A 25,833-nucleotide genomic window follows, 5' to 3' on the forward strand; every position below is an offset into this window, starting at 1 on the left:
TAGCAATGATAGGAGAGACCATGTGAGGTTATGACAGAGCCAAGTGACTTGGTGTATAGCGAGAATAGGAGAGGGCCTAGAACAGAGCCCTGGGGGACACCAGTGGTGAGAGCACGTGGTGAGGAGACGGATTCTCGCCACGCCACCTGGTAGGAGCGACCTGTCAGGTAGGACGCAATCCAAGCGTGGGCCGCGCCGGAGATGCTCAACTCTGAGAGGTTGGAGAGGAGGATCTGATGGTTCACAGTATCGAAGGCAGCCGATAGGTCTAGAAGGATGAGAGCAGAGGAGAGAGAGTTAGCTTTAGCAGTGCGGAGCGCCTCCGTGATACAGAGAAGAGCAGTCTCAGTTGAATGACTAGTCTTGAAACCTGACTGATTTGGATCAAGAAGGTCATTCTGAGAGAGATAGCGGGAGAGCTGGCCAAGGACGGCACGTTCAAGAGTTTTGGAGAGAAAAAGAAAGAAGGGATACTGGTCTGTAGTTGTTGACATCGGAGGGATCGAGTGTAGGTTTTTTCAGAAGGGGTGCAACTCTCGCTCTCTTGAAGACGGGAGGGACGTAGCCAGCGGTCAGGGATGAGTTGATGAGCGAGGTGAGGTAAGGGAGAAGGTCACCGGAGATGGTCTGGAGAAGAGAGGAGGGGATAGGGTCAAGCGGGCAGGTTGTTGGGCGGCCGGCCGTCACAAGACGCGAGATGTCATCTGGAGAGAGAGGGGAGAAAGAGGTCAGAGCACAGGGTAGGGCATTAACGGTACAACATGAAAACAGTTGCCACCAATGCTGGGGGGGGGGGGGTGGGGGGTTATAAGGCACTGCATCTCAGTGATAGAGGTGTCACTACAGACCCTGGTTCGATTCCAGACTGTGTATCAAAACTGTCCGTGATTGGGTGTCCCATAGGGCGGCGCACAATTGCCCCAGCGTCGTCCGGGTTAGGGTTTGGCCGGGGTAGGCCGTCATTGTAAATAAGAATTTGTTCTTAACTGACTTGCCTAGTTAAATTAATAAAATAAATTAATAAAAAAATCACCAACTGTATAATTATTTCAATCTTTTGGTCTGTGTTCAGATATTTTCTGTGGATTAGTCCAGGAGCCTACTAGTGGCCATGTTTCATAGATGAGTGTCGTGAATTACATGTAAACAACTCCACCAACCATCATTGTCTATATGTCTACCTCAGAGGAGGCTTGTGGTAGGAGCTATAAGAGGATGGGCTCATTGTAATGGCCAGAATGGAGTTCATGGAACGGAGTCAAACATGGTTTCCATATGTTTAATACCGTTCCATTTATTCCATTCCAGCCTCTCACCAGTCTCCTCTGGTATAAGTATATATTCCTCTCACTTGCCAACTATGCCCCTACAGAAGGTTACTTCTTTCTAGAATGACAACCAGTGATTTGGTTTCCCACGGCTATGAAATCGGGGTGGGAAGGTACCAATCCACGGGCAATCACTCTTCAGCCCTTTATCTGCCCCCTGACACCAATGTCCACCGCTATAAATCTTTTGCCTGGCAGCTAGAGTCTTCCTGATAATCCCGACAGTGGTGTGAACCACACTACTCCAATATTGACAAACACACACATTGAATCCCCAGAACTATACACACACAGAACTATACAGAACAATTCAATATATGTTGGTCTACATATTCCTCAATTGAACAGATCAATTTATCTTAGTTTGTATCCTTGTTATGTCTCCCAAATCATGAAATGGGTACTACAGACTCAAATACATACTTTGTGACACTGCACTGTTCAATCAAAGACTCTGAATTGAGTGGGGTAGTTTCCAGGTGTGTGTCCTTGGTTATTAAACATATTTGAGTTGTTTATAAAAACAGTCATTAATGAACATATTCTAGCCAGACACCAATGCATCAAGTGAAGGATGAACAGCAACCAGGTGAAGTACAGCAACCAGGTGAAGCTGGTTGAGAGAATGCCAATAGTGTGGAAAGCTGTCATCAAGGCAAAGGGCGGCTACTTTGAAGAATCTCAAATGTAAAATATATATATATATATATTTTACTGGTGTTGTATGTCTAATTTTCAAGTAACTTATGGTCTTGGGATAAAGTGCCATTTTACGATCCAACTTATGATGTATCATAAAACTATTTTGATATTTGTTGCATGAAATGTTTCTACAGCAGTGAATTTGTGTCCTGTCTGTTAAAAGAGAATACAAAGTGTTTATTGAAGGCAGATGGGAGAACTGAGAGAAAGAGAAAGTGGTGGCTCTATAAAGGAATAGAAAGTGAGCAAATGTCTTTTTTGTTGTTGTTGCTTTACATTGCATTAACCCTGCTGCCATAAGGCTTGTCTTGACATTGATTACCACTACAATAGAGTTAGGTGGAATCCCTGAGGAGATCAATTTGCTCCCCCTGGACCCAGCTCTTTCATGAGCAGTGAATAGGTACAGTGGGAAGTCCCAACAACAGGGGTCCTGCAATGTTTCTCTAACAGAGTGTGAAGACAAACACATCACTGTGATGAGCTCTTTGTTTAGGTCATGAGTCTGTTATTTACACCTGGATCAGAATGATATGACCACGTCAACCTGCAATAATTTTTTTAAATTATCTGTGGATACAGTAATAGATCATTCAGTTTGTTGTTATATTGGAGGTTGAATGATACCAATAAAGTGATGCTCTTTTGCTCAAACTGCATGATGGAAATAGGATTTTGATAAGATCACTAACCTGTTTCTAATATTGAACTATGTCAAGACCTACAATAACTCTAATGTATGGCATATCACCCACTATTTTACTGTAGACTACCAGATTGCTCTGTGACTCATTTTTATTTACATTGCTTTTTTACTAATCTATTTAAAGTAATTTTGTTCATCAAAACAACATTGACAGTAAATACTATGGTATACATATTGAAGGGAATATTCTTTCACAAATACCAGTAAACCTGCCGATGAGGGCAACCTATAGTTGCACAATGTGTAAGTGGAAGTTAAAAGGCAGAACGGAAAATCGTCAACGTCTATTCGGAGAAAAATACAAATAAATAAATCAACGGATTCGTTTAGAATCGTACGAAGCTTTGAGAAGTTGAAAAGGAGTGAAAATTCCTCCGCCGCGGCGACAGAAAAAAAATAAAAGTTCAATTCGAAAGGTGGGGTTTTAAAACAGTTCTACAATTAAAACCACTCAAATATCTCAGTAATCCAATTGTAATGCAATGTTGGTTGGGTGAGTGTCAAGTGTATATTAAAATGTGACGACACTCAAACAGATAGGCCAACTCCTCAGATAGATCCTCCTCTGTAACTTCTGCGGATGCATATATTTTCCTTTGAGTGACTTCTGTAGTGACGGGGTGAGGGGATAGTAGTGAAGAAACTTTGACCAGGGTGACGTTGTCTTTTATAGGAAAATATAAACAAAAACGAATATTTTAAAGTTAGAACAGACGCGGAAGAAATAAGGGGAACGGGTGTTTTATTATTTTTACTCAGTAACAGTATTGTTCTTGGCGACAGACTTGGAGTTCATTTCACCTAACCAGAGACGGAGCTCAGCCTCGCGCTGGCGACTCTATGTGGATTTTACAGAAATCATGGGCCAATTACCCGGTTTTGCTTCGGACAAAGTATTAGTCTTCGTCGTCTGCTGCATTCGGCTTTCTTTGGGTAAGATGCTGCGATGTTTTTTTGTAATACCTTTTTTTGACCTAAATCGTATTCTCTCGCTAGTTTCTTAGCATCTCTGCACACATGTCTGCATAACAACGCAGATGTGATTTTGACTTATTGATTCGCAAGGTGATTGGGCTACGTTTGATACAAAGTAACACATTTCGATACTTTGAAACTTTGTCACTTGCTTCTATATGTTAGTTTAGTAAATAGCCAGAAATAACGTTGTAGTGGTTACATGGCCTTAGCAGCTCGAGAAAAGGTGAAGAATGGGAAAAAGTTGAAGGACAGCTACTGTTTTCTTTAGCAGTTTATTGTTCAGGGTACATTGCATAGGCCTATTTCTATTTTAAATATGTGATATAGTACACACAATATCACGTAAGATTGATATATGGTGTTTAATTATAAATTATATTTAGTTGCCGAAATTGAGCTATATTGACTTTATTCTCTAGAGCTCGCACCGCTGCCCAGATGTTAGCTAACCATTGCGCTCGTCCATTATAGCTAGGGCTACAAGTGAAAGGAATTCAAAATGGTTGTGTTGTGTTAGCTGTGAAAGTCGGAATTAAAATGTACGAATAAATCTCTTCTTTGTCATTTAATTGAGTTTGATGGAGTGTAGATTTGAGATGTCCTTATGGTATTTTTTGTATTTTTTTTGTTTTGGCAGTATGTGTTTAATGCTTATTGCTGATTGGCTCAAACAATATTGTTTTCTGGCAACACGCATATTGTCACATATTTACGACAATCACAACAATCATCGTGATAACAGTACTATTGTTAATACACTCATTCAAATCATCACACCATGAATTATTAGGCTAATACCAATGATATACATACAGAAATTGTTATTGTAAGGGACAGATCGAAATATACAGGGGGGTGGTCCCAAATAGCGAGAGTTGTCAAACGTTGTAGAGTTGTATTTTTGATATTACCTTAATAAAGTTGAGAAACATTTGTGAATGTTTGGTATTGTGTTGCTATTACTATCTCTCTGGGGTTAGGCCTATGCTTCTCTTCCTTTGTACAGTTGAAGTCGGAAGTTTACATACACCTTAGCCAAATACATTTAAACTCAGTTTTTCACAATTCCTGACATTTAATCGTAGTAGAAATTCCCTGTATTAGGTCAGTTAGGATCACCAATTTATTTTAAGAATGTGAAATGTCAGAATAATAGTAGAGAGAAAGGTTTATTTCAGCTTTGATTTTTTTCATCACATTCCCAGTGGGTCAGAAGTTTACATTCACTCAATTAGTATTTGGTAGCATTGCCTTTAAATTGTTGAACTTGGGTTAAATATTTTGGGTAGCCTTCCACAAGCTTCCCACAATAAATTGGGTGAATTTTGGCCCATTCGTCCTGATGAGCTGTTGTAACTGAGTAAGGTTTCTAGGCCTCATTGCTCGCACATACTTTCTCAGTTCAGCCCACAAATTTTCTATAGGATTGAGGTCAGGGCTTTGTGATGGCCCCTCCAATACCTTGACTTTGTTGTCCTTAAGCCATTTTTCCACAACTTTGGAAGTATGCTTGGTGTCGTTGTCCATTTGGAAGACCCATTTGCGACCAAGCTTTAACTTCCATGTCTTGAGATGCTGCTTCAATATATTACAAAAATGTCCTCCCTCATGATGCCATCTATTTTGTGAAGTGCACCAGTCCCTTCTGCAGCAAAGCACCCCCACAACATGATGCTGCCACCCCCGTGCTTCATGGTTGGGATTGTGTTCTTCGGCTTGCAAGCCTCCCCCTTTTTCCTCCAAACACAACGATGGTCATTATGGCCAAACAGTTCCATTTTTGTTTCATCAGGCCAGAGGACATTTCTCCTAAAGTACGATGATCTTAGTCCCCATGTGCAGTTGCAAACCGTAGTCTGGCTTTTTTTATAGCGGTTTTGGAGCAGTGGCTTCCTTGCCGAGTGGCATTTCAGGTTATGTCGATATAGGACTCGTTTTACTGTGGATATAGATACTTTTGTACCTGTTTCCTCCAGCATCTTCACAAGGTCCTTTGCTGTTGTTCTGGGATTGATTTGCACTTTTCGCACCAAAGTACGTTCATCTCCTTCCTGAGCGGTATGACGGCTGCGTAGTCCCATGGTGTTTATACTTGCGTACTATTGTTTGTACAGATGAACATGGTACCTTCAGGTCGTTTGGAAATTGCTCCCAAGGATGAACCAGACTTGTGGAGGTCTACAATTTTTGTATGATGTCTTGGCTGATTTCTTTTGATTTTTCCATGATGTCAAGCAAAGAGGCACTGAGTTTGAAGGTAGGCCTTGAAATACATCCACAGGTACATCTCCAATTGACTCAAATGATGTCAATTAGCCTATCAGAAGCTTCTAAAGCCATGACATAATTTTCTAGAATTTTCCAAGCTGTTTAAAGGCACAGTCAACTTGGTGTATGTAAGCTTCTGACCCACTGGAATTGTGATACAGTGAATTAAAAGTGAAATAATCTGTCTGTAAACAATTTTGGGAAAAATGTGTTGTGTCATGCACAAAGTAGATGTCCTAACCGACTTGCCAAAACTATAGTTTGTTTAACAATAAATGTGTGGAGTGGTTGAAAAACAAGTTTTAATGACTCCAACCTAAGTGTATGTAAACTTCCGACCTCAACTGTATATACAATACTAGTCAAAAGGTTTGGACACACCTACTAATTTCAGTGTTTTTCTTTCTTTTTACTATTTTGTACATTGTAGAATAATAGTGAAGACATCAAAAATATAAAATAACACATATGGAATCATGTAGTAACCAAAAAAGTGTTAAACAAATCAAAATATATTTTATTTTTGAGATTCTTCAAAGCAGCCACCCTTTGCCTTGATGATAGCTTTGCACACTCTTGGCATTCTCTCAACCAGCTTCATGAGGTAGTCACCTGGAATGAAGGAGTTCCCGCATATGCTATCATGTAGTAACCAAAAAAGTGTAAAACAAGTCAAAATATATTTTACATTTTAGATTTATCAAAGTACCCACACTTTGCCTTGATGATAGCTTTGCACACTCTTGGTATTCCCTCAACCAGCCGTATGTTCCCACATATGCTGAGCACTCGTTGGCTGCTTTTCCTTCACTCTGCGGTCTAACTCATACCAAACCACCTCAATTGGATTGAGGTCGGGTGATTGTGGAGGCCAGGTCATCTGATGCAGCACTCCATCACTTGCCTTCCTTGTCAAATGGCCCTTACACAGCCTGGAGGTGTGTTGCGTCATTGTCCTGTTGAAAAACAAATGATAGTCCCACCTGTCTAATGTCCATTGCTCGTGTTACTTGGCCCAAGCAAGTCTCTTATTATTATTGGTGACCTTTGGTAGTGGTTTATTGCAGCAATTCGACCATGAAGGCCTGCTCAAACGGATTAAGAAGGTAATACATTCCACAAATTAACTTTTAACAATGCACACTTGTTAATTTAAATTTATTCCAGTTGACTACCGCATGAAGCTGGTTGAGAGAATGCCAAGAGGCAAAGGTTGGCTACTTTGAAGAATCTTAAATAAATAATATATTTTGATTTCTTTAATGCTTTTTGGGTTACTACATGATTCCATATGTGTTATTTCATAGTTGTGATGTCTTCACTATTATTCTACAATGTAGAAAATAGTAAAAATAAGAAAAACCCTTGAATGAGTAGGTGTGTCCAAACCTTTTACTGGTACTGTATGTCTCATACAGTGGACACCTAAGCCTATAGGCCTATGCATACAATGCCCTGATACATTTAGTCCTTAAATCTCTGACAGCAGAACTGTGTGTTGGGCAATTATTCTTTTAGGAAAGTAGTCTAATGCTACACATCGAAAACACAAGGAATGGTGTTTTTGTCATTTGTTATAGCTGTTTTTAAGAGCACATAAATGTGGCTCATATTGCCAACATCCCTCGTTTATTGATGGAGCTGTCTGCCCCAGGTCAGATCTGAATGCATATGGATGTCTGGTAAATTAAAATCTTCCCTGTCATGTTTTGGATGGAACCTAGCTATATACACTCTAAAGACTCTTGCAAGTGAGATAGTCCAGCCCCAAACATCTAAAGAATAAGCTACTGGCCAAACAAGCTTGTAAGAATTGTACTCAAACTCCCCCCTCGTACTCATCTGGATAGGTGGCATTTTTTCGTGTCTGTATCTATGTAATGTGTCTGTATCTATGTAATGAATGTGTCTGTATCTATGTAATGTGTCTGTATCTATGTAATGTATCTGTATCTATGTAATTGTTTTCATGTAAAAAATAGGGACCACAATGGAAATAAGTCCCTGACTTTAGTGTGCAATCCTGATCACTTTATAAAACATCTTTGTGTGTGTGTATATATATATATATATATATATATATATATATATATGTGTGTGTATATTTTCTTTACTCACAAATAAAATCAATCAATCCAAACCGTGCAGCAGCCAATTGATGAATGAAAAGAGACGTCTGTTACAAAACACCAAACAGTTGAATGACATTCAGAGATTGTCAAGTCAAGCCTTCATTACTGGGTAAGCCTACAAGGTAGGGAGGGAGGTATTTTCTGTTTGTGAAGATTTACATAGTATATTTATTGTGGTGTTGATAATGCAAACCATGAGGGGGGAGGGTGTTCTGTTTCATATTTGTATTGTTGGGGAGGGGGGCGCATTTTTTTTGACACCTTGAGTTGGACCAGCCCCCCACCAGTACATTTCTATATGCCTCTTACTATTACTATCTGCACTAGAGGTCGACCGATTAATCGGAATGGCCTATTAATTAGGGCCGATTTCAAGTTTTCATAACAATCGAAAATCTGTATTTTTGGGCGGCGATTGTTTTTTTATATTTTTTTATATATAAAATAAGAATTTGTTCTTAACTGACTTGCCTTGTTAAATAAAAATCGGTATCGGCTTTTTTGGTCCTCCAATAATCGGTATCGGCGTTGAAAAATCATAATCGACCGACCTCTAATCTGCACTGTACTATTACTCCTTTGTGATATTAACCAGATTCAACAGTCCTGGTGCAGACACAGTCATAGCACAGAAATGGTGGTCAATAGAAAAACACATGAATTCCAGCCAGGTAAGGGACACTAACATAAAAGTGATTACATGTGACTGTAATTTATCAATTTTACATGGACTCTCACACTTTACAACAGAGGAGTCACACAAAAGAACACAAGACAATGCAAAACTGTTGCATGTAGGAGAAGAAGCGGGTGGAATGTTGCTGTTGGTGTTTCACATTCCTCCCCCTTTCTTTCTCTCTGTCCCTCATGCTTTCTCTCTTCACTCACTCTCACAGTGCAGCACTCGGCTGTAACCTCCCTATTGTGTCAAGCAGATGATGCTGTCTTCTGTTGTGCTGTATTAAGTGTCATCCCTTGAGGAGGAAGCCTCTGCCTATTTTTGTGGCACACGACCTAGTACTTGCTCTTAGTGATGGCTGCATGTATTTACTCAGTCCAGAAGGCATGTGTGTGCACTGAAAAAGCCCAGTGATTGTGCCTGTAACTGCATTGCTTGTTCTGCAGTCCGACCCATGCTGGAGCGTGGTGTGAAATGTAATTTATCTGTGACATGCTGCACCCTCCGCATGGAACACAAGCATCTGTTTATTGACCTGCCCACAGTTCTGCATTACTGAGCAGCTGGTGGCTGAGCGCCTGCTCTTTCCACTGCCAGTGGTGGGCACAATTTTTGATGTTGTTCTGTTTGTTGCTCCTTCCTCTCAATCCTTTCTCCTTCCTAAGCTATAATGCTCATATTAGAATAAAACACCACATGTGTTTTTGCCCTGTTCTTTTGTTTGGGGTAGTAGTAAAAAATAATCAAATGGCGTTACAGCAGAAAAGAACAGAGCTGTGTGACAAGGTCAACGGGCAAGAAGCTATGGTGCTCCAGATGTGTTTTTAGTCAAGTAGAGGGGGTGCGATCTGATGGGGGTCTTGGTCTGGTTAATGCATACATCAAAAGCACAGGCTGCCAAACTGAGCCTGAAGTGGTATCAGTGTTGGATGAGTGAAATACCAGAGGAGGTGAGAGAGCAGAAGGGAGTAAGAGAAGGGGGTGCTGCTGTGAAAGGTGGGGGGGATTACAGAGTGTTGTCTGCATTGTTGAGCAGGTTAGCAAATTAACAGGGAATTAAGATGTCCTGCATTCCTGCCCTAGCAGAACCCAGTAATCCTGGAGCCACCAGGGCAGAGAGCTAGTGCCCATGTCCAGGGCTCTACAGACTGTACACTACACCCCTGCCCGCAGTGTGAAGGCCACTCCACCAGCAGAGCATAGCCCTCCTCTGTGTACACAGCTTTAGATCAGGGGTGCTAACTACTTGAAACAGCAAGATTATCATTGGGACTTAATTGTTGCTCTTGGCACTCTGCATTTTTTTTTAAAGTCGCCTCCCTCGCTGTATGTGACCTAGTCCTAGTACAAACCTAGCTTGATGTTAGTAACCCTCTGACAAAGTTGTTGAGCTTAGTTTCTCTGCATGCTGAGCCAGGGTATTTTATTGCAGGCTCCCATGGCAACTGTTTGGCCCCGGGATATGGGCTATAGCAGTGTTTCCTAACTCCAGTCCTTGAGTACTCCTAATAGCACACATTTTTGTTGTAGTCCCTGACAAACTCATCTGATTCAACTCATTGAGGGCTTGATGATTAGTTGAGAAGTTGAATCAGGGGTGCTTATCCAGGGCTACAACAAAACTGTCTACGGTTGGGGGTACTCGAGGACTGGAGTTAGGAAACACTGGGTTAAAGCAATTCCAGGAAACTGGGTTACTTCCTCAGTCGGTGCGAACAACTTCCTGCCCTCTCCAATATTGGACTGGAGCCAGTGCTCGGGGACGCCCATGTGTGTGCACCCTTTGTCAGTGTTTCATAATTACTTCCCCATCTCACTCCTCAGCCATTAGTTCAAATCCCCTTCGTCACTCATTCCCTCTCCGCAATGGGACCCAACTAACAGAGCCTCCCCTCCCCAGGGTTTGTAGTGGTTTCAGTAACAAAGCAGTGGTGAGCATTGAGGGGGGAATCAACGTGTGCCAGCCAACTGCACAGCAACATGCCAAGGCCCCTGGCCCTGACTAGAGACACTGTTTGTTTGTCTTTGATCTGTGCCCTTTTTTCAATTCCCATTTGTTCCAAAATATTTTCATTAATGACCGTCTTGTGATATATCTTCATTGGAGCTTCTGAAATAGACATGGAACTGGTTAATATTGAACTTCTGAAATGGACAGAGATCTCTGGTTGTCAAATGTCTTACAGTGCACAGACCAATGCAGGCACATGCACACACGCACAGAGAGAGAAAGGAAGAGGGAGCGTGAGGAAGAGGGAGCGATAGATATTCACTTCCATTACTACTCATGTGGTCATTTCATTGTCCAGCCCACACAGTCTCTGACCGCAGTCACACATGCACCTGCTCGCATCACTACACGTGTGGTGGAGGAGTCATTACTGTCTCTCTGTGTGTGTGTTGTCACAATACCAGAAGTTTGACTTTGATACTAATACCAGGTTTAGTATCACAATACTCTATACCATCACGATACGCGATACTGAAACGATACCAAAACACTATACCACAGCAAAAAAAGAAGGCATATTAGCCAAAGTCATAGATTGGGACTTGATACAGACAGATAAACTCAGCTACTGCTTTGTTCAATCATTGGGCATCTTTTGAATTGCATTTAACTTTTTTCAGAGACTGCCATGTATGCGTTAATGAATCAATTATACAATAATACAATCAATTTGACTTTGTTTTTACCAATATAACTTGTATTTGAATGTTAAATCAACATGTAGCCTTAGACCTATTCACAGTACAGGTAGCCTAGTGGTTAGTGTTGGGCCAGTAACTGAAAGGTTGCTGGATCGAATCCCCGAGCTGACAAGGTAAAAATCTGTCGTTCTGCCCCTGAACAAGGCAGTTAACCCATTGTTCCCCGGTAGGCCGTCATTGTGAATAAGAATTTGTTCTTAACTGACTTGCCTAGTTAAATAAGGGTTACATTTTTGTATTAAAAAAATGCATATCAATAGGAGTGTGTGTGCATGCATTGAGTTATTGATCTGGTTTTGGCTGATTTCATGGATCTACTGATCAACAACGTTTGCATAGATGTAGTTTCTCTTGTAAAAATGTGTGCTGTATCTTTAACAAGTAATTACATCATTCACGAAGCAAGAGGGGGGCGGCCTGTCAGAGCACGGTCAGTTTGCTGAGGCAATAGATCATCTCTGGGAGAGATGTGAGAGAGAGACTGAATAAGTGAATTAATAATGTTTTTGGTGGCAATCAGCTCCTGGAGAGAGAGGCAGTCGGGACTGGGCTGTATAGACGCCTGCCCCAGTCGCCCCTCCGTTCAGCCTCTGCTTCACATTAGGTCCTCACAGCTTCACACTCACATTAGCGGGGATCACAGGCTGCTCCCACCCAGACACTGTAAATCTCATCTGTTTTTCCTTTCTCCTTTCCCGTCATGCCATCTCTTTTTTTCTTCTTCATCTCTGTTCCTGCGCTCACTTTAGCCATCCCTCATTCAGTTGCAATGTTGAGGAAACTAGATGGAGGAGGTGAGGAAAATTAATACAAATATAGCTCTAGTAGTATGTGAGGGAAGGAGGAAGGGTATGTTTTAGTCATCTAATACCCTTTGTGTTCTCCCTCTCCAACTGACCCCAGTTTTCCTTAGCTGCCTGGTTCTTATCATGTCTACAATGTCAGGGAATTCCCCTAAAGCACATTTCACTGAATAGGAGAGCCTCCATTAGGGGGAAGAAAGAATGTCAGTTTGTAGTTACAATAGGCTGGTAAAAGTTATTTATCAGCGGGGTGTGTGGTCGTGTGGGGGTACTGTTTGTTGTGTCTGTGTGAGAGGAGTGGGGCCAAGCTGCAGTGGGGAGGACCACCTCCCTCTCCTCTCTCTCCCAGAGTCCTCCCTCCTTTCCAGAGACAAGGCCCGGGCCGGTGGCCTGCTTCAATGGCTGTCCCTGACAAAATAATGAAATAAGTATTGGTCTGCCGGAAGTCATCTGTTCTTTTGACCAATTGATTGGTTGACATTTTTAAATGTCTATTTTTTCGTATATAGACACACCCTATGTGTTTCAATAAAATCAACTATATGCATTCTATATGCATTGAGCTTGTCTGATGCTTTAAGTTTACGGTTGGATTAAATAAGACAAACGCCTTGAGGGCACCGTTTTCATATCTCAAAATAATTGTCATGTGTTTAATCAAAATTCTATCCAAATCTAAACGAAAATGATACAAACCTAAAAAGTAACTTTTATTTCCATTGCCAGCTATGTAAAAATAGCCTACATAAAACCAACACATAAAAACATTGCAGCCTGCAGGTAGAAATTATGCTGATAAAAATCCTATAAATCACATTGGCTACACATGGCCTGTCTTCAATGAACTTGAAACATTGTATCAACTATTAACTTGGGTCTGGCCTAAAGCTTGCACTAGCGAACTTGCAACATTGTACAAAATATTCTGGTCCCTCAGAGTGTCCTGTACCAGTGAGCATTTTTCTACGGCTGGCCATGCTTTCCACCTGGCTACCCCTACCCCGGTCAACAGCTCTGCACCCCCCACAGCATCTTGCCCAAGCCTCCCCATTTCTCCTTCACCCAAATCCAGATAGCTGATGTTCTGAAAGAGCTGTAAAATCTGGTACCCCTCCAAATCAGCTGGGCTAGACAATCTGGACCTTCTCTTTCTAAAAGTATCAGAGAGTAGTACCCTGAACAGCTAATCAAATGGCTACCCAGACTATTTGCATTGTCGTCGTTCCCCCTTTTACACTGCTGCTACTCTCTGGTTATTATCCAACTTTAACTCTACCTACATGTACATGTTACCTCAATTACCTTGACGAACCTGTGTCCCATCACATTGACTCTGTACCAGTACCCCCTGTATATAGCCTCACTACTGTTATTTTACTGCTACTCTTTAATTCTTTGTTATTTACAGTGGGGCAAAAAAGTATTTAGTCAGCCACCAATTGTGCAAGTTCTCCCACTTAAAAAGATGAGAGAGGCCTGTAATTCTCATCATATGTACACTTCAACTATGACAGACAAAATTAGAAACAAAATCCAGAAAATCACATTGTATGATTTTTTATGAACTTAATTTGAAAATTATGGTGGATAAAATAAGTATTTGGTCAATAACAAAAGTTCTATTTTGGTTTCATCTGACCATATGACATTCTCCCAATCTTCTTCTGGATCATCCAAATGCTCTCTAGCAAACTTCAGACAGGCCTGGACATGTACTGGCTTAAGCTGGGGGACACGTCTGGCACTGCAGGATTTGAGTCCCTGCCAGCGTAGTGTGTTACTGATGGTAGTAGGCTTTGTTACTTTGGTCCCAGCTCTCTGCAGGTCATTCACTAGGTCCCCCCGTGTGGTTCTGGGATTTTTGCTCACCGTTCTTGTGATCATTTTGACCCCACGGGGTGAGATCTTGCGTGGAGCACCAGATCGAGGGAGATTATCAGTGGTCTTGTATGTCTTCCATTTCCTAATAATTGCTCCCACAGTTGATTTCTTTACAGGTCTGTGAGAGCCAGAAATCTTGCTTGTTTGTAGGTGACCAAATACTTATTTTACACCATCATTTGCAAATAAATTCATAAAAAATCCTACAATGTGATTTTCTGGATTTTTTTTCCTCATTTTGTCTGTCATAGTTGAAATGTACCTATGATGAAAATGACAGGCCTCTCTCATCTTTTTAAGTGGGAGAACTTGCTCAATTGGTGGCTGACTAAATATTTGAGTGGTTATCGAAAGGGAGAGAGCTGGATAGATTTTTCAAATACATTGAGGAACAAAGTATTGTCGTTCTCAATGGATGTAAAAACAGACTTTGTTTTCTTGATGTTTGAGGTGAAGAAAACATTACTTTGAGAAGCTCCACAGGTCATTAGTGGAGGTGCGTTAAGCCAAGCAGAAATACTATCAGTTCCCCAAATGGGCACATTTTATATGCCTACATTTGTGTGCAGGCCAGGTTGCCTATAAACCCACTTCTATGTGTGTGCGTCCTTACTCAACATTGACAGGGGCGCTCCAAACGACTGACTAAATTGACAAAACTCGTAAATGTAATGAAATAAACCAAAATTTCTTTCTCAAATTTTCTAGCGTAGGTTGTGCACTCTGCAAACAATGTGTCCATTCCTACAATGAGAATGGAAAGACTGACTAAATAAACGAAATATAATAATATTGAATGCATTAACAGAAATTACCATAACCAAAGTAACAAACATTGTAGATTAGAAATGATAGGAATTAACGGTAATGTACTACTGGTGATATATGTAATGGGGAATTGATATACACTACCAATCAAACGCAAACAAAAACAATTCACACAATGAAGTTATGAAACAATGAATGTGCACAAATTGGCAGGAGAGAGCGCATTCTAGACTGAGAAGTGCATTATGCATCTGGGCGCATGGTCAATCTGAAGTCTGCATTGGCCATGCAGCATTTACGTGATAAGGTCTCAGCAGAAGTCAGGGCAAGAATGGCCTCAGCAGAAATCAGGGCATTCATACTTTTTGCGCTTCGCGGAGTAGTACAGATCTGTTGTCAAGGAAGTGAGTTTGTGTTTTCTACAGGATGTACCACCCCCACCTACTGTCAACCAATCATGTCAATGCAGAGCTATACATTGTTACAACATTTGGGGGGGTGAATGGTGATGCGGTACAGAGCTCGATTTGGTCTCTGCATGCCTCTGGAGGCTCCGCAATTGCGTCACACCCTTTATATGGAGCCTCCGACCACATTTTCGGATCAAGTATTGGCTTTTAGTCTAGGCCTCAGCAATTGATTAGTTCACCGAGATGGGCACAAATATATATACTTCTGGACTAGAACAATCTCGGTTGACCAACAGCCTAAAAACCAAGCAATCGACCAGTCGACTAATTGGGGTCAGCCCTACTTGCTTCAGAATGGAAATGTAGTACGTAGTGACAGCACATCCCAAATCCTGAGATCATTGCTCCTGCAGTGTTTCCCCTAGGATTTTCTTCAGCAGCGGTGGCAAAGTTAGCTTGGGATAGTGGGCCTGGCCAATTGTGCAGTCTCCAACCAAAATGTTTTGAGATCGGCCTCTTTGCCACAAGAAAGACAAAGAGCTAACTTCCTGAAAATATATACTTTGCTATGGGCAGAGAGAAAATTATACAGTTTTAAAGCTAGTTCCCTGTAATTTGTCACATTTTGACATGGCTTATGCAGTGTTCTTATGCTATCTGAGTGACTCAAACATTAAAACAAAATCAGTGGGGGCCCCATGCCATGACATTTTTTGAATTTTAGATTCTCCCTAATGGAGAGTAGTTAGTTTTAATTTTGTGATTGTTAGTTCTCAAAGATGTTATTTAAAAAATATATAACTCCATTATCTTTTCTACATACTTTATATCTGGTTTTAGTCATTTAAGTTTACACTGAAAACGTTTTACCGACCACTGGTAAATTAACATAGGGTAAACACTGGCCTGGCATTGTGACGGCGTGTATGTGGAGCTTGTCAAACCAGCCAGGGGAAAGATCACAGCTGCTAACTCGCTCACTCGCTCACTCTCTCCCTCTTGTTGCTCTTTTTAGCGCTCTTGTCGCTATACTTTGCTATTTTTTCTGTCCTCCTACTCAGTTCTGTTTTTCTCTTGTCTTTTTGCTTTCTGTTTCTTTACCCCTTTATATTCTACTTCCTGCTTTCTGTCTATTTCTCTCCTTCGTGTCTAAAAAGTTGTGAAGTTTGGATCGATGTGGTGGCTGGCTTGAGCAGTTTTTACTGAAGAATTTCCTATTAATGAGCCAGTGTCTGTAGAGTGAAGCCCCAGACACGAATTTCACTGTTCAATCATGTGCATATTTTTGGCCCCTCTTTTTTTAACCACAATGACCACAAATGAGACAGGACAGGAAAAGTATGTCTGCCTGCAGCACTTCCAAGTGTGTTTCTGTCACAAGAAGGCTAATAAGCCTAGCATATCGTTTTAGAAATGTTTTGATTTGCATTTTCTTGCAAATATCCCGTTGATAATAGCCTCTTTATGCCTATCTGTGGTTAATGCACATGTAGGATCAGCCTTGAATCATCAGTCACATGGGGACAAAAGTGAAGGATCCAGACAGAGAGTCACCTCAGTGTGATCTGTAATGTCTTCGTGTCTAAGTAGCATGAATAGTAGGTGTATTATTTTCATGGTCAGTTAACATGCAAAGTCACACATGGTATCACAGCATAGTTGTACACTGTACAGCAGTATCTGGTCTGATATGTCAGCTGATGAGTGTGTGTTTTTGCCTCAGGTGTTCCAGGCTCGAGTTAATGGCATTAGTTAATCGCGATTAAGTGCAATTTTTGAATTTGCTCATGTGGACCTAAATAAACCATTTTCCAATTAAAAAGCTGTGCATTGAGTTATAGGCATACTAGACTGAACACAAATATAAATGTAACATGCAACAATTTCAAAGATTTTACTGAGTTACAGTTCATATGAGGAAATCAGTCAATTGAAATAAATTCATTAGGCCCTAATCTATGGATTTCACATGACTGAGAATACAGATATGCATCTTTTGGTCACATCTTTAAAAAAAGGTAGGGGTGTGGATCAGAAAAGTAGTCAGTATCTGGTGTGACCATCATTTGCAGCGCGACACATCTCCTTCACATGGAGGTGATCAGGCTGCTGATTGTGGCCTGTGGAATGGTGTCCCACTCCTCTTCAATGACTGTGTGAAGTTGCTGGATATTGGCCGGAACTGGAACACGCTGTCGTACACGTCGATCCAGAGCATTACAAGCGTGCTCAATGGGGGTTACGTATGGTGAGAATTCAGGTCATGGAAGAACTGTGACATTTTCAGCTTACAGGAATTGTGTATAGATCCTTGCGACATAGGTCTGTGCATTATCATGCTGAGACATGAGGTGATGGCGGTAGATGAATGGCACCACAATGGTCCTCAGGATCTCATCACGGTTTCTCTGTGCATTCAAATTGCCATCTATAAAATAAAATTGTGTCCGTAGCTTATGCCTGCCCATACCATAACCCCACTGCCTCCCTGGGGCACTATGTTCACAATGTTGACATAGGGCAAACCGCTTGCCCACGCAACGCCATACACGCTGTCTGCTATTTGCCTGGTACAGTTGAAACCGGTTACGACACCGAACTGCAGTCAGGTCAAGACTCTGGTGAGGACGACTAGCATGCAGATGGCCTTCCCTGAGACGGTTTCTGACAGTTTGTGCAGAAATTATTTGGTTATGCAAACCCACAGTTTCATCAGCTGTCCGGGTGGCTGGTCTCAGATGATCCCGCAGGTGAAGAAGCCGGATATGGAGTTTCTGGGCTGGCGTGGTTAAACGTGGTCTGCGGTTGTGAGGCAGGTTGGACGTACTGCCAAATTCTCTAAAACAACGTTGGAGGCAGCTTATGGTAAAGAAATTAACATTCAATTATCTGGCTACAGCTCTGGTGGACATTCTTGAAGTCAGATTGACAATTGCACCTGTGTAATGATTATGCTGTTTAATCAGCTTCTTGATATGCCACACCTGTCAGACAGGAGTGGATTATCTTGGCAAAGGATAAATGCTCACTAACAGGGATGTAAACAAATTTATGATGTACATTTTCTTTTGAGAAATAAGCTTTTTGTGCATATCTAACATTTCTGGGATCTTTTATTTCATTTCATGAAACATGGGGCCAACACTTTACATGTTGGGTTGATATTTTTCTTCAGGTTACACTACCGTTCAAAAGTTTGGGGTCACTTAGAAATGTCCTTGTTTTTGAAAGAAATGCATATTTTTTGTCCATTGAAATAACATCAAATTGATCAAAAATACAGTGTAGACATTGTTAATGTTGTAAATATTTTAATGGCTGATTTATGGAATATCTACATAGGCATACAGAGGCCCATTATCAGCAACCATCAGTGTTCCAATGGCACGTTGTGTTAACTAATCCAAGTTTATCATTTTAAAAGGCTAATCGATCATTAGAAAACCCTTTTGCAATTATGTTAGCACAGCTGAAAACTGTTGTGCTGATTAAATAAATAATAAAACTGTCCTTCTTTAGACTAGTTGAGTATCTGGAGCATCAGCATTTGTGGGTCCAGTTACAGGTTCAAAATGGCCAGAAACAAATAACTTTTTTCTGAAACTTTGTATTTTGGTTAGGGCCAGTTTGCGCAGTTCTGTGAAGGCAATATTACACAGCGTTGTACGAGATCTTCAGTTTCTTGGCAATTTTTCGCATGGAATAGCCTTAATTTCTCAGAACAATAATAGACTGACAGGTTTCATAATGAAAAGTCTTTGTTTCTGGCCATTTTGAGCATGTAATCGAACCCACAAATGCTGATGCTCCAGATACTCAACTAGTGTGTAGAATAATACCCAAATATGCAAAGAAGGATATCACATATCTATATAACTTTTGTGTACCTATTCAGGATACATCACCATGAAGAGATTCATTCATATCCATAATAATGCGTTTATATGTAGTACAGATCAGGGACCCATGATGAAATTCCGTTACTGGGTGTAAATCCACTTCACTTACTGTAGTTCAATAAACAAAATAGTTTTTTTTCAAATTCAATGTGTCGTGTCATAGCTGACACCCCATTCTTTCTACAGACATTGTTGAATCTTAATTCAGAGCAGATATTCAAGAGTTTTTGGAAAACGTGGACACGTAAAAAACGGAGGGAGATTTTACCGAAATTCTGTTATCAAACTTTTCGTCTGCACATTTCTTTCAGTAAATGTGTTTTATGTCAAATGTTCAGTATAAATTGATAAAAGTAGTCCTTGAGCATAGAGTTGGTTAGTGTTTTTTTCTATGGCACATATTTTAAGTGAAAAATCTGAGTCAGTGCAATTCCATTTTTGTGGAATTGCCCTAGTGTGGTTGTGTTGATCACAGTTGTTCATAGAAACTCAGTGATTATTAGTTAATATCTATTGCTTACTGGACCTCAGTCTGATTCCCTTCTTTGTCCTCCAACCATCACTCAGTTGTTTAAAATATTTTTGACAAAGATCTCGGCTTTTCCTTTAAATTGGTAGTAGCTTTGGATTTGTATGTGAGCCTGCATTGTGTAATTCCTTTCAGAATGGTATGCATACAATATGTGACAGTCTTCTCACAGGAAGTAGTGTTAACGCTGAGCACACTTCCTGTGCTGTGATGACTGTCCTGTCACACGAGGGTTGGCGTTGCTGTGAAGTCGTCTGACCTGCCCTCTTTCTTCCTGGAAAAGCTCCCTCTGTGTTTTGGCCGTGACTCATCCACTAGTTGATTATGGCAGTGAACCCCAGGCAAATACTTAGACCACACTAAATTAGGCATCAATTTAAAAGGCTTACACTTTATTTTTTAACGCTGTCTTTCTAGCAGCTAAAGATTTTCACAAATGCATGTTCTGTTCCTTCCTGTTGAAAATACACATTTTTAGAATGGTGCATACATGGTGATCTGAAATGCTGTCAGCTTTTTTCATACCTTGAGTTTAATAAACACTAAACCCTCATATTAAATTTGAAAATTGATATTGGCAACTAACATCATCATTCTATTTGGCATGTGCCACCACCTGGTATTCATCAGAACCACTTGAGTTTAGTCTCTGGTTGAATCCTCACCACACGATAGAGGATGTGTTTGGGCCTAAGTGTCTGATTGGCAGCCAGATAGATGAGCTTTGTGGTCACTGATGTCTCTGTCTGCTGTGTGTTCACTCGCTGAGCTATCTGGCTCTAGTAGTTTCCTATGTTGCTATGATCCCCTGGGGATGGGTTTTGCAGTACTGGTGAGTTATACATGAGTTTGATTGGCATAAGACTGTTGAAATATATATTAGGATAATTTGATCTACACTACAGTATGTGGACACCTGCTTGTCGAACATCTCATTCCAAAATCATTGCCATTAATATGGAGTTGGTCCTCCCTTTTGCTGTCATAACAGCCTCCACTCTTCTGGGAAGGCATTCTAGTAGATGTTGGAACATTGCTGTGTTGACTTGCTTCCATTCAGCCATAAGAGCATTAGTGAGAATGGGCACTGATGTTGGGCGAGTAGGCCTGGCTCGCAGTCGGCATTCCAATTCATTCCAAATGTGTTCGATGGGGTTGAGGTCAGGGCTCTGTGCAGGCCTGTCAAGTTCTTCCACCTTGATCTCGACAAACCATTTCTGTACGGCCCTTTCCTGTTTCAGCATGTCAATGCTTCTATGCACAAAGGGCCTTCCCCCAAACTGTTGCCACAAAGTTGGAAGCACAGAATCGTCTAGAATGTTGTCGTATGCTGTAGGGTTAAGATTTCCCTCTGGAACTAAGGGGCCTAGCCCGAACCATGAAAAACAGCTCCAGACCATTATTCCTCTTCCTTCAAACTTTACAGTTGGCAGTATGTATTGGGGCAGGTAGCGTTCTTCTGGCATCCGCCAATTTCAGATTCGTCCGTCGGACTGCCAGGTGGTGAAGCGTGATTCATCACTCCAGAGAATGCGTTTCCACTGCTCTAGAGTCCAATGTCGGTGAGCTTCACACCATTCCAGTTGACACTTAGCATTGCGCATGGGGATCTTAGGCTTGTGTGCGGCTGCTTGGCCATGGAAAACCATTTCATGAAGCTCTCAATGAACCGTTCTTGTGCTGACGTTGCTTCCAGAGGCAGTTTGGAACTAGGTAGTGAGCGTTGCAAACCGAGGACAGACGTGTCCCATTCTGTGAGCTTGTGTGGTCTACCACTTTGCAGCTGAGCCATTGTTGCTCCTAGACTTTTCCACTTTACAATAACAGCACGTACAGTTGACCGGGGCAGCTCTAGCAGGGCAGAAACTTTACAAACTGACTTGTTGGAAAGGTGGCATCCTAAGACGGTGCCACGTCGAAAGTCACTGAGCTCTTCAGTAAGACCATTCGACTGCCAATTTTTGTCTATGGCAATTGCATGGCTGTGTGCTCGATTTTATTCACCTGTCAGCAACGGGTGTGGCTGAAATAGTCAAATTCACTCATTTGAAGGGATGTCCACATACTTTTGTGTATATATAGTGTATGTTTTCAAGAGGGTTCGCAATAAACAGATATTGGAAGGCCTATAGAAAAATATCAATAACATTATTTATCATGTTGCGTGTTCTACACATGTTCCTTCCCAAGAAAATTGCAAGAAATTACCGGGCTTCCTGATATTCCTGTTCAAAGTGCATATGCTATTTAAAAGCATATAATACCTGCAAATTCTGTCATTGTTGATTTTGCCCAGTTTTAACAGGCCTATGAAGCACTGTTGGCCGATTGGTCAAATATTATGAGGTTATTACAGTCTAGTGAAAAATTACAATTTGTTTTAGCCTACCTTTGTTACCATGTGAACTGCAACTAAAGGTTGCTTGTACAGTTTCACCGTAAACAATGCGTGCACTTTGAATTAAGGGCGACTTTGTGTAAGTAAACACTGTAAGCTACAACAACGTGCGCACACACACACACCCTGAGTGTTGATTATTGATTATGCAGAGAGCAGAGAATGCCGAATGAAGACCGATTTAGACATTGATTGCATATCATTTCCATTTCACGTCATGCTGTTCATAGAAATAATGTATTATAATTTACTGTTTTTTCGCAATTATTTATCCCGGGAAAGGGGAGTGGGTTTGGATGGAAAATCCCAGTCAATTTTGGTAACCCAGTTCCAACCATTAAACCCTATTCTTGACTGATGTGTTGTATTCCTGTCTGTTACAGCTCTTCAGTGTCTGGATGCTGTTAAGCCGTGTGTGAACAATGCTACGTGTGCCACCTTCACAAACGGGACAGGGTACTGCAGGTAAGACTGGCTTGGCTGAGGAGGAACCCCTCAGCTGATTGTTGATTCCATGACTAACCCAACCCAGGGGATAAATCCAACCCCATCTTTCCACAGGCACAGGGAGCACTGACTAATACCAACACGGAGAGCACCACCAAAACATATACTTATACCTCCAAAAAGATCTCGGGGGATCTCCCAAGTTGTTGTTGCCAAATTAGCGACTCTGCCACTGTATTCATTGGTAACACTATCATTCACTGTCTAAATCCAGATAGGGTATTGCTTTTTAATGTAGGCGAATTCCACATTAACAGAGTGACACTGAGACTGACTTTTCACTTTAAAATGTATGTGAAACAGAAACCAATGATTGCAAAGTTAAACAATTTCCACATAAAATCTGACAAAAACACATTTACTTGAAGAACAGTGCAGATGCAAAGTTTGATAACAGAATACTGGCACCAACAGCACTAACAGTAATTCTATTACCAAACCTTGCATCTGCACTGTTCTTCAAGTTCTTCTCTTAACACAGGGGCCCCCCAGGGGTGTGTCCTCAGCCCTCTGCAGTACTCCATGTTCACTCACGATTGCGTGGCTTTGTATGACACCAACTCCATCATTATGACCATCCTGTGTCACTTTACTTGGACTAAGAAAATACACTTTATGACACTGTCAATAAGCATTATGACCAGCATTAGGCCAGATTAGGCCTATCACGTACATGTCCTTATGTCAATCATCAGTCAAAAAGAGGGTGTCTTGTCCTGCTCCTGAAATATGCATTAGGGTAGGTGCATGTCTGACATCAATGTGTGCGCAATTACAATGGTTATTTAATATGGTACATTTCAGAAAATTGTATATAACATAAACATACTGTTGACAAGTAGGTTATGGTGTAATGGAATGTTTTGCCTTGTGTGGTAGGTTTTGTGAGATTTGACTCTAATGTAGGTGTCATAACCTTCCATAAAATAATGCAGGTCTAAATATATGTTGTGACGGTGTTATGACCATATTATGACAGGTTATGTCAGCTGTTATGACATAAAGACATGGTATTGACTGTGTCATAATGTGTTAGGTGGCTGGATGTCAAGTACAGTGCTACCTAATTTTCATTGGAAATTGTTAAGTAGACCTTTTGCATAAACAAACCATACAACTTTAACTTTGCAATCATTGTTTTTTATTTGACATACATTTTACAGTGAAAAATCTTGGTCTGTGTCACTCTGTTACCATGGAATTGCCTTGTTCCCAGAAGAGTGGAGGCTGTTACAGCAGCAAAGGGGGGGACCAACTCCATATTAATGCCCATGATTTTGGAATGAGATGTTTGACGAGCAGGTATCCACATTCTTTTGGTCATGTAGTGTATTTGCAAACATTGATTATAGCCGAGATGTTTTCTATTTATTTTGAAAGCAGCAAACTTTTGGGAACAGAAACAGAGTGTGATTCACATACCATTAAATGAAACGTAATAGGCTTATGACCCAGCTGTGTGCTTCCATAATTGGTGATCAGATTGGGAGTATCTGTTCTTTCTCTGCTAAAGGTCATAATTACAAGCCATTTCAAAGGAATTAGGTTTAGGACTATGTCACGACAAACCTAAATAACTACAGACCTTTACAGAAGGCGTTCCACTAGATGTTAGAACATTGCTGCGGGGACTTCGATGGGCTTGAGGTCAGATCTCTGGGCAGGACTGTCAAGTTCTTCCACACCGATCACTGATGTGACAAAGTTGGAATCACAGAATCGTCTAGAATGTAATTGTATGCTGTAGCACTAAGATTTCCCTTCACTGGAACTAAGGGGCCTAGCCAAATCCATGAAAAACACCCTCAGATCATTATTCCTCTGCCACCAAACTTTACAGTTGGTGCTATGCATTGGGGCAGGTTGTGTTCTTTTGGCATCTGTCAAACCCAGATTTGTCCGTCGGACTGCCAGATGGTGAAGCGTGATTCATCACTCCAGAGAACGCGTTTCCACCGCTCCAGAGAGCAATGGCGGCGAGCTTTACACCACTCCAGCCGACGCTTGACATTGCGTGTGGTGATCTTAGGCTTGTGTATGCGGCTGCTCGGCCATCGAAATCCATTTCATGAAGCTCCCGACGAACAGTTATTGTGCTGACGTTGCTTCCAGAGGCAGTTTCGAACTTTTACGAGCTACACACTTCAGTACTCGCCGGTCTCTTACTGTGAGCATGTGTGGCCTACCACGTTGCGGCTGAGCCATTGTTGCTCCTAGACATTTCCACTTAACATTAACAGTAGTTACAGTTGACCGGGGCAGCTCTAGCAGGGCAGACATCTGACCAACTGACTTTTTGGAAAGGTGGCATTCTATGACAATGCCACGTTGAAAGCCATTCTACTTTCGATGTTTGTCTATGGCTGTGTGCTCGATTTTATACACGTGTCAGCAACGGGTCTGGCTGAAATAGCCAAATCCACTAATTTGAACTGGTGTCCACATACTTGTGTATATATAGTGTATGTTACTCTACAGGTGTAGGGAGTCCATTGTGTGTCTTCTCCTGGTCTAGAACACGACACTGACCTTGGTAGCTTTTTACCATCAGTGGTTGTAATGAGAACGACTAGGAGGATAAGGGAGCCGAAGGAAAATAACACTGAACTTGAGTCAAACACACTGGTTTTAAGGGTGACTATTGAGTAACTGGCATTGACTGCCCCAGAGGGAAGTTTCAACATTCGAGTTTGTCCCTCTTCTCTATTATCTAAAAATATAAATGTACTCCTTTGTCCCATATTGAATGTCTATGATGATAACGGTAGCAGCAGAGTTGAGTATGTGAAGGCTGAGGGGCATGGCAGCGGGCTGCGCCTCCTGAAGAGAGGAGTCTTTCAGTCCAAGGCCAGTCAGGTGACCGAGAGCAGGGCAACTGTTAGACTGATTAACCAATCAGTCTATGTGCCGTCGTCACACAGTCACGGCTCCTTCCCGCCGGGCGACCTCAAAAGAGTCATTGTGTGAAAATCCCATTATGTATTTATTAGACTTCCAACATATTAAAAGGCAAGCAGTGAAAAATAAACAGCGAACTTCCATTCCCCCTCAAGACATGTGTAATTATAGACTGTTGAGCAGCCCAGGGGTGAGAGAGATAATTATGATGACTACTGTTGTGTTGACATGCTGT

The 25,833-nt window shown here is 41.4% G+C and overlaps 1 protein-coding gene across 1 annotated transcript in view; it reads left to right on the forward strand.

The window, feature by feature from the left end:
• Nucleotides 1-3,325: 3,325 nt before the first annotated feature.
• notch2 (notch receptor 2) overlaps nucleotides 3,326-25,833 on the forward strand; it is a 58,010-nt gene continuing 35,502 nt past the window's right edge. Inside the window, 2 exon segments of the mRNA XM_029632610.2 lie at nucleotides 3,326-3,669; nucleotides 22,577-22,658. Coding sequence (XP_029488470.2) covers nucleotides 3,597-3,669; nucleotides 22,577-22,658 — 155 coding nt within the window. The 5' untranslated portion in view covers nucleotides 3,326-3,596.

Source organism: Oncorhynchus nerka, linkage group LG24, assembly GCF_034236695.1.
Source record: "Oncorhynchus nerka isolate Pitt River linkage group LG24, Oner_Uvic_2.0, whole genome shotgun sequence".
Taxonomy (NCBI): domain Eukaryota; kingdom Metazoa; phylum Chordata; class Actinopteri; order Salmoniformes; family Salmonidae; genus Oncorhynchus; species Oncorhynchus nerka.